At 40.2% G+C, this 10000-nt stretch overlaps 1 protein-coding gene across 1 annotated transcript in view; it reads right to left on the reverse strand.

Annotated features, from left to right (window-relative positions):
- Positions 1-758: 758 nt before the first annotated feature.
- LOC135218404 (FMRFamide receptor-like) overlaps positions 759-10000 on the reverse strand; it is a 119783-nt gene continuing 110541 nt past the window's right edge. The window contains exons 3-5 of the mRNA XM_064254701.1: positions 8871-9237; positions 4238-4405; positions 759-3584 (exon numbers count right to left, since the gene is read on the reverse strand). Coding sequence (XP_064110771.1) covers positions 3042-3584; positions 4238-4405; positions 8871-9237 — 1078 coding nt within the window. The 3' untranslated portion in view covers positions 759-3041. The remainder of the gene's footprint in view (positions 3585-4237; positions 4406-8870; positions 9238-10000) is intronic.

The following is a 10000-nucleotide window of genomic DNA, read 5'->3' on the forward strand; positions in this document are numbered from 1 at the left end:
AGAGAGAGAGAGAGAGAGAGAGAGAGGCTGAAAATTTACTTTACAGGAAGGAACAAATGAAAAGTGTTTTTGTTACTAAAGTTCCCATTTTTACAAATAAATTTCATATTTTTCCCAAAAAGTTATTTTTACCAAAAAAATTCTTATTTTACCAAAAAGTTCTTATTTTTTACCGAAAGTTCATATTTTACCAAAAAGTTAAATTTTCCCAGAAAGTTGCAATTTTTTTCTTCTATACAAAGCATATTTTTGTCAAAGAGATCCCATTTTTTTCCCCAAAAGTTCATATTTTTCTAAAACGTTTATCACATTTTTCCCAAAAAATTCATTTTTCCCAAAATGTTAATATTTTTTAAAAGATAAATCCCATTTTGTCCAAAAAAAAGTTCATATTTCTTTCCAGAAAGTTCCTATTTTATTTTTTTTTACCAAACTTCATATTTTCCCAAAGAATTTCATATTTTTCCAAAAGAATTTCATATTTTTCCTAAAAATAGGTTCCTATTTTATAACAAAAACTTATTTTCTATGAGATCCTTCATCTCCTTCATTATCTCTCGCTTTCATCTCAGTCTCTCTCTTACTCTCCTACAACTGACAGCATTGCTAAATAATTACGCAAAATACAGTTAGCAACTAAAATCATGAATTTTGAGTTTATTATTATCCTTATAATTTACTTTTGTATTTGTCATCAGTGATCGATAAGTCGAACATTCGAGTTCCAATTTGTTAATAGGATAAAAAGACCCAATAGGTGAATTTTTGCTTTAATTTTATTTTCATTTTTTACAGACTTTCACAGATGAACAATTTACATAGTACTACTGACTGACTGCTCGTAGTTTTTCCTCGTTTTTACATCTATACTTATATATATATTTTTAACCTCTTAGCTTGGTCCACGGTTTACCTCCACGAGGTCCTTGCTAATTACCTTGCCTCGTCTGAGGCTTTTCAGTAATTCTTCTCTCGCAGCCTTTGTGATGTGATGCCCTCTAAACCTTTAGACCATAATAAGCTAAATTTCTTCAATGACATCTAGATTACCGAATAATTTCCTTATTGGGTCATGGGCAGATAAGTGACCTTTTGTATAATGCTTTCTATAATACTAACTGTCTCTTAAAAATTCGTCCTGCTGCTTTGTTCCAACACTATACAAGTCCTCCTTCTATAAGTTTCTCTTATCTTCGTATGCAAATTCAATTTTTCATATTCGGTACTGATTGCTGTGCTAAAATACTGTACTACTCTGTTAAACTATTTGCAGTAAAAAGTTAATGGCTCTCATGAATGTATTCATGAAGTCAGTCAGATAAGACTGGGACTATAGAATCTTGACAAAAACTTCAAACAAAAGCAAATAAAAACTGAAATATATAGTGTTAAAGGCATAGGCGTACATCTTTCATATGGCGCAACTGATCTGATCCCCCTCAGTTAGTATAAAGTGGTCCGTTCCTAGTTTATTACTAAGATATCAGAATTTATCACTATTACCAAGTCCAATATTCATAATTATGATTTTTTGTAAAGTATTTTTGTACCACAAACCAATACTGGCTTTTGAATTCCATATATTTTGCTTTTATAATTTAATTTTGACCTTGACGATACGACACATGGAAGATTTCCAGGTCAATAAGTTTAGTGTCATATACGAATTGCTCTCATTAAATAAACGATGCCATTTTCCAACCCGGTACTCGAGGGGATTAAAGTATTATAAATTAAGTGATTTTACAGCTCATTGCTCTATTTCAGTGACGATGTGATTTATTTTGCAGTAAATGACCATAATAAATAACTTCTTGGAGTTGGGTGCCGTGAAAAATATCTATTCTTTTCAGTGACTCGGAATAAATAAGACTTCCTCCAGCCTCTGTTGATAATATGTCTGATTTTGAACTTACAGAGTTAAATCTGAGTCATAACCAATAATAATGATGATGAAAATAACATAAAACTCTATTTTTTTATGTAACAAGAAACAGTCCCCATTTAGACTTCTCTGTTCAACCCAGGGTCCCTTTTTTCATTTATAACCTTCCTTTTTTTGACGGTATAATTATCATTTTTAAATAAGGAAAATATTCCAAAGGAATGAATGAGTTGTTTGTATCTTTTCGTGGGGTACAGAGCCCTATTTGTACCTTTTTGTTGGGGATAGAGCCCTATTTGTAAAATTTTGCGGGGAACTGAGACATTTGTACCTTTTCGTGGGGTAAAGAACCATATGTGTACCTTTTTGTGGGAACAGACATACTTGTACCTTTTCTTAGGGTACAGTGTCATATTTGTACCTTTTCTTAAGGTACATAAATGTACCCTATCCTAAGGTACAGAGATATGATTGTATCTTTTCCTAGAGCTTAGAGATATGACTGTATCTTTTCCTAGGGTACAGAGCCATACTTGTACCTTTTCCTACCGTACGAATGTACCTTTTCTTGGAGTAAGCCATATTTGGACCTTTTCCTGGGGTACAGAGATATATTTGTACCTATTTCTAGGGTACAGAGCCATATTTGTACATTTTCCTAGCGCACAGAGCCATATTTGTGTTTTTTTCTTAGGGTACAAAGCCATATTTGTAACTTTTTTGGGGTACAGAGTCATATTTGTAACTTGTTTGGGGTATAGAGCCATATTTGTACCTTTTCATAGGGTACAACTGATGTGGATGGAAGGGTCTTGATTGAGTAGACAAGAGGGAGGGAACAGAAGGGTCGACAGATGAAGGAAGAACAGTGCATATTTAAACAAGGAAGAGAAGTGTGTCATAATTGTTTATTATGAAAATATTGTGATTATGAGGTCAGGAGATAAAGATTGTGGTGATGATGAAAATGATAAGTAAATAAAACTCACGGACTACATTTATTCAGAAGCCATTTTTTTACATGTACAAGTATAGTGACAACATCTCTTAATACATTTTTCTCTGCAAACAGAAGAGACTAAACGTGGAAAAAATAAATGTATCACAAAATCATAATCCTTAAACCTAGAGATAGAAAGAAGCCGAGGACATGAAATTAGTTGAAGCACTGGATGCGGTCGTATGAGCTGAAGGAAGAATCCCGCTTGCAGTAACCTGCCTCAGAGATGGGCGCGAAGTGGTTGTACGACGCCCTCCGAGCATCGTGGGGGTTAAGCAACTGATTATGCCTATGGTCGCTCCACGATGTGAGGCGTATGGTCTCAGTGAAGCCCCCACCACCACCACCTCCTCCTCCTCCGCCATTACGAGAAGACTCGCCATAGTGACTGGTGCCGCTTCGTACTAGGGAAGGCGGAGCCAGCCGGGAGCAGAACATCCGCAGGAAGACTTTGCGGAACTTTTGCCCAAATGTGCAGTAGATGATGAAGTTGACTGAGGAGTTGATGGTGACCAGGAGGTTGCTGGTGATGATGAGCTCCTTGATCATGATGTCTGAGATCTCCAGGATGTTGATGACGAAGGCAAGGACATTGCACACGAAGAACACAGACACCACGACGAGCAACATGACGGCTAGACCTATCTCGTTCCTCTGCAGGCTGCTCAGGCGCTGGAATTCCAGGTTGGCTGCTCGGACCTGAAACATAGAGGCCTTATTAATCTCTTCTGCAAAAAAGCTAACAAATAATAAAGTTTCGTTAGTTTTCCTAAATTGGGGACCAATACTCAAGTACCTCTTTTACTAAAGGAAATAATAAATAATAAAACCGTTAACGTTTTTTTAGGTTTAATAAAAGAAAGCTAGCTGGAAACCCATTAAAAACAAAGAGCTAAACTGGTAACCCTTTTGTCTCTTCTGTAATAAAAGTTAGTAATAAAAATGTCCAATTAACTTTCCCATTACGCAAACCAAAACTTAAAAATTTTTCATCTTATGGAAACCACAGAAATAATAAATTCAGGTAGAAAGCAGCTTTCCAATATGCCATATATTTTAGAAACTAGTTAAAAAAAATTCAAATTTTACCACAGTGGGTTCATAAAATTATCAAAATAGTTCAGTTCCTCATGTTTACACTAGAAGCCTGAGCGTTACAAATTTAAACTAATGAGTGGAAATATCTGTGTGTATTTGAGTGTGGGTGTATGTGGGTATGTTAAGTAGCTGTTGCTAGTGGGTGGGTCTATACAACACCAATTCATCTCGGTTAAAAAGAGTTTTATCCTTCTAAAAAAAAAAGAGCTTTTCTTTCCTGCCTTCCTTATAACTAAAGCCACACCAATACAAACCTTGCCATAGATAAAGGAATTGAAGATCAGGAGACTGAGGAATGGTACCAGGTACATGACGACTAAATACATCCACATAATGTAGACTTCCTTGTAGTGTGGATTACTTCTCAGGGCGGACGCCGCGACGATCACGGTCTCGTCCCCAGTGTCCGCCTGGTGACACACCTGTCCAGTAATTGGGAGAGAAAGGGGGAAGGGGTTAGTATCTAAGTGATGTTAAAATGATGAGATAATTTTACAATAAAATAAGATTTAAAAAGAATAACTGCATGGCATAAATGTTTAATGTATTTAATGTATTCTTTTTACAGACCTATCAAGAGACAATGGGACTCGGGAATGCAGTGTGAGGTCCTGATCAGTCAAATCAGGACATCCTCACATTCAAAACAGAAGTTTACGTGACACACCAAGCACTCCCAAGAGAGACAGACCCAGCACTCCTGGTTTGAGTGATCTTTTACATATTTTTCAGACGCTACCTTATCACTGTTAGAAGTGTAATTACTAATGTATGTCAGACGCTACAAGTTTTTCAATCATACGTAAGTATCTAAAATCTCTTCCTAATTTTCATATAGAATTATTCATCATTTTTCAGGTGTGAGAAAATGCATTTGACTGTATAATAGATATTGCATTGTTTTTCCCTATGTCAATTACTACTTTTATACATTGTCAATATATTAAAATACACCTTGACTCTTCATCTTACTTGCTACTTCGTGTACTGGTGACCCTGAAGATGACAGACACCACCAACACCAGCCCGTCCAACAACAATGCTGCAGCAGCAAGCATCAACTTACTGCCATTCACAATCCACAACCCAGAAGCCTGGTTCTGAAGTGTCCTTGAGCTCCTGCTAGACGAGGTTTTCCAACAGATTGCAGAATGCCTAACTGACCATCAGACCACCGTCACCTACAAAGTGCTGAAGGCCCAACTAAGGTCATCCTTCAAGAGCTACTTAGGGGCAGCAATTCGAGATCAGCAGCTGTAGTCCCTGCCACAGACATCCATCCAGAAACTGTTGGACCTTGTGAGAGAGGTCCTACTTACAAAATTACCCCACCAAACAGTCTCGGCAAAGGCCAACTCATCAACCATGGACCTCAACAATTTCCTGATGACAGCTGATGCCATCCCCCTGGCCCATAAGTTGATTGATCCTACATAACCACCCATAGCAGCAGATTGACGCAAAGATGGACAGCAATCCAGAAGGCTATGTCGCCCCCATACACCGCTACCAGAGCTCCAGGTGAAAAAACATATCCAAATAAAAGCTCAAAACAGAAGAATGTCCCAAAGGCATTGGTTCCTGCCACTGGAGATTTGGGAATGAAGCCCAAAAATGTAAAATCGATTGCCACATGTCAAAAAACATGCAAAGGGCTCACAGCAGTGACCTAACAAACAAAGCATCAGCAGTGGGCACACTGTTTGCCTTATACAAGAAACCGTGCCTGCTTTCCGCCATCTTTCTTCCATCTTTCTTCTAGCCACAGGCAAAAAGACCTAATGTATTTTTTCATCACGGACAGAACTTCAAATATGGAGTTCCTGGTCGACACCGGCACACACAAGTCATTTGTGCCAGCAAACCCACACGAACATCTCAGCACTCTACAGGTGTCCACTGCCAGCAGAGCCTTGCTGAAATTATATGGGAAGCAAACCATGAATTTGTCATTCGTCATTAAGCAGTTCAATTGGACGTTCATCACAGCAGACGTAACCTTAGCACTCTTAGGAGCAGACTTCCTAAAAGCCAACCACATGGTGGTAGACATACCGAAGCAGCAGCTGATCACAAGACCTGCTCCCGTAGCCACACTCACAGCACCAGAGATAAGTCACTTTCTATAGGGGTTCTGGGAGGTATTCAAGGACCACCATGTCCAGCACCATACAATCACCAAAGGTTGCCTAGTACATGCATGTTTCAAACGTTTCGGCCCACAAAAACTTGCCCATGCTAAACAAGCTTTATGGGACATGGAACAAGCAGGAATATGTCAAAAAGCCTCCAGCCCCTGTGCATCTACCCTCCACATGCCACCAAAACCTGACAGCACATGGTGACCCTGTGGCTACTACTGGAGACTCAAACATAAAGACAGAACCTGACGGGTATCTATTGCCGAACATCTCAGACTTGAACTACATGGAATTCATCACCCCCTTTGGCACATTCACCTTCAACTATAGCTGCTTAGGCACTTGGAACTCAAGTACAACCTTCCGACATGTGAGGGATGAAATCCTGGGCAACCTACCCTTCTGCATCATCTACATCAATGGCTTACTGATGATATTCAGCCCCAACATCAAACAGCATAAGAATGACATCATAGCCCAAATGGACAAATGCAAATGGGCAAAACCAGTAGTGGAATTCCAAGGCCACCAAATAATCCCCAAAGGTGTCAAACCCTCCTGATGAAGGTCCAAGCATTTATTGACTTCCCACAGTCAACAATAATCAAGTAGCTCAAGTATTTATGGTAATGATTAACTATTACCACCATTTCAACCCAACCTTGCTGGAATAATGGCCCAATTTATGATTATATTGGAATGGAAAACATATAAAGCCTTCATGCTAACCTCTGCCACACTAATCTTTAATATACTCCACAGATCCCTTGCCTTAACTACAGACCTGAGTAACACAGCGATGGGCACGGTACTCAAACAAGACACAGACAACGGTCGTCACCAATTGGCATTCTACAGTAAGAAGTTGTCACCAGCGGAACAAAAGTACTTCACATTCTACCAAGAGTTGCTGGCAGCCCATAGAGTCATGCAACACTTCTGACACATGCTAGAAGACGACAATTGGTGCAGAAGGACCACTAACCATTAGTACATGCCTTCACCAAAAGTGGAGACAGGTGTCAGCAAGACAACAGCATCACCTATCATCAACAGCCAAACACTCCTGCTCCATCAGAATATTTGAAGGACTTTTTTCAACAATGTGGCAGATGCCCTTTCCCGAAACTCCATCAACACCATCCAGATTGGGATATCATATCCAAAATAGCATCGGCTCAGAAGGATGACGAGGACCTACAGCGACTTTGGCGGGAGAACCCTTAAGTGGAGTGACCTATCGATCATCGATGGAGAGACTGCCATCGCCTGCAAGACAAATACTACATGCCCTCGTCCATACCTACCATTAGGGCTGAGAAAGAAAGCCGTCAACCTCACCTACAACCTGTCCCACCCATCAAGCAAATCCACTGCCTGAACCCTGTCAGAGCAGTACATCTGGTGGGGAATGAAGGCGGACATCAAAAAGTGGGCGAGAGAAATCCTCCCATGTCAAACACCAAAACTGTGACAACTGGCCCACATCCATGTAGATATCGTATGACCCCTGCCCCACTCTGAGAGGTACAGGTATCTCTTCACGATCGACAGGAACACCAGATGACCAGAGGCAATACCAGTACCACAGCAGCAGCAGAAAGTTGTGTGAGAGCGCTAATTGGCTGGGTCAGCAGAATCAGAATAAACACAACATGTAACAAGCGACAGAGGAGCCAACTTCACCCCTGCCTTATGGAGCTCCCTCGCCACCAGCTTCGGGATAAACCCATTCACACAACAGCATACAACCCAGAAGCAAATGGCATGGATGAGCGGCTGCACCACTTCCTAAAATCGGTACTCACTGCCAGATGTCAAGGCACCCCCACACAGCATTCAACGGGCAAACATTGACAAAAGCGGCAGACATTTTTCAAAACCAAACAGAGCCCATAAACATCATGATAGCAAAGACAACATATGACATAGCAAGAAAATACATCCCTGAGGATCTTCATAAAGCAGAATATGCATTCATAAGGTCCCCTCTCTCCAGCCTACTCAGGACCACACCTCATACTACAAAGGAAAGGGAAAGTGTATCTGCTGACAGCGGATGGGAGGATCGATCACCTGCATCTCCACAGACAGATTAAAACTGCCCACATCCCAGACAGCAACTCACCCACCCCAGGCCCACTTTTCAGGGGGGAGTACTGTGAGGTTCCGATCAGTCGTCGTGACCCCTCAAGGCCTTCTTGTTTCAAAACAGAAGCCTACATGATATTCTGAGCACTCCCAAGAGACAGATCCAGCGCTCCTGATTCAAACGATCTTTTACGCCTTTTTCAGAAGCTACTTTTGGTTCATTGTTAGAACTGTAATTTACTACCTTCTGTCAGATGCTGCAAGTTTTCCAACCATATGTGTTTGATATCTCTTCCTAATTTGCATTTAGAATTGTTCACAACTGACTGTATTATCGATGTCGCCTTCTTTTCCCTAACATCTAATGTCAAATCTCGCAAGAGTTCTTGACCTGTCGGGGATTTGTTTCAATAAATCAGAATACATCTTGACCCTGCCTCTTACTCACTATCTTGTATAACATTAACTACATACACAACAAAATTCCCAAATCTGTATTGCAAAATTAATAGTTTTGAAAGTACGTATGCATGTAAAAACCTATTGCTTTAAACAGAAACCAAAGGATGAATTCTTTAACAAATGACAATCAGTTCAACAAAAGACTACAATGAAGAGGACATTGGCAACACAAGAATCAAACTTGCCAACTCACCTTGTAAGTAACCTCCCAGAACCTCGGGAGGTTATACACGACGGAGAACAGCGCCACGGCCACGACGTACATCCTCGCCCTCCCGTACGTGCAGAGCGTCCTGGCCTTGAAGGGCAGGCAGACGGCCACGTACCTCTCGACGGTTACTGTCACCGTCAGGTAGATGGAGCCCGTCTGAGCGATCATCCCCAGAGGGTAGACGAAGGGCATCGACTTTTGGAACAAGCCCTTCGTGTACCAGGTCATGGTGCCCGTGTACTCGCTGACCTCCGGCAGCGCCAGCATCAGGATCGACGTGACGGTGACGATCATGTCGAAGGACGTCAGCCCGATGAGGCAGCAGTTGATGGAGGAACGCATTTTTGTACTGCGAAGGGACAAGGGGGGAGATTTATTAGAGGTTCTTCAGGTAAGATCTGGTTAGAGGTTCTTTAGGTAACACTTGATTTACAGGTTTCTTGCTGAAGATGCAAAGGCACATGTAAAAGATTTGTACACCACTAAAAAAATTCTTGTGAACATTAGAAATTTTCAAAAAAAAATTAACTTACTCAACAATAGCTGGTGTAAAAATAAATTCATAACCTGGAAGAGATCAAATTAAATTTTTCTCACAAAATAAAAATATAATTAGGGTGTTTTATTTGGAAATAAACTCCATTATGGATGAACAAACACTATCTTTATCCCCAAAAGAAAAGCACAGAAAACAATCAAATGAAAATGATGACTATTATCACCACTAAGTACCTAGAATCGTCAATTTTTTTTTTTCAGCAGGTAACAAATCATATCGATAAGAAAACACAACACTCATATGGACATCTTTCCCTTATCTGATGTTAGAGAAGCCAGAGATTAATGACTACTGGTTGCTTAGTCATCCCAGCTGTATGGATTGTCAGTGTGACTGATAAGTCCCAGAATGATAAGGGTCTATGTTCGTGCAACTTAGGCAAGAGTCTACTAAGTGTTCTTACATACGCGGCCTCTCAATAGTTACGTTTATACTTCAAATTTCTCTTGTGCTTATTTCCAGCGATAATCGTACCCTGAAAGGATGGAGTGCAATCGATTATTCCCCCTCACATTCAAGATTGCTACGTCATCATTTTTTTTATTTATTATTT

This window comes from Macrobrachium nipponense, chromosome 9 (genome assembly GCF_015104395.2).
Source record: "Macrobrachium nipponense isolate FS-2020 chromosome 9, ASM1510439v2, whole genome shotgun sequence".
Lineage (NCBI taxonomy): Eukaryota > Metazoa > Arthropoda > Malacostraca > Decapoda > Palaemonidae > Macrobrachium > Macrobrachium nipponense.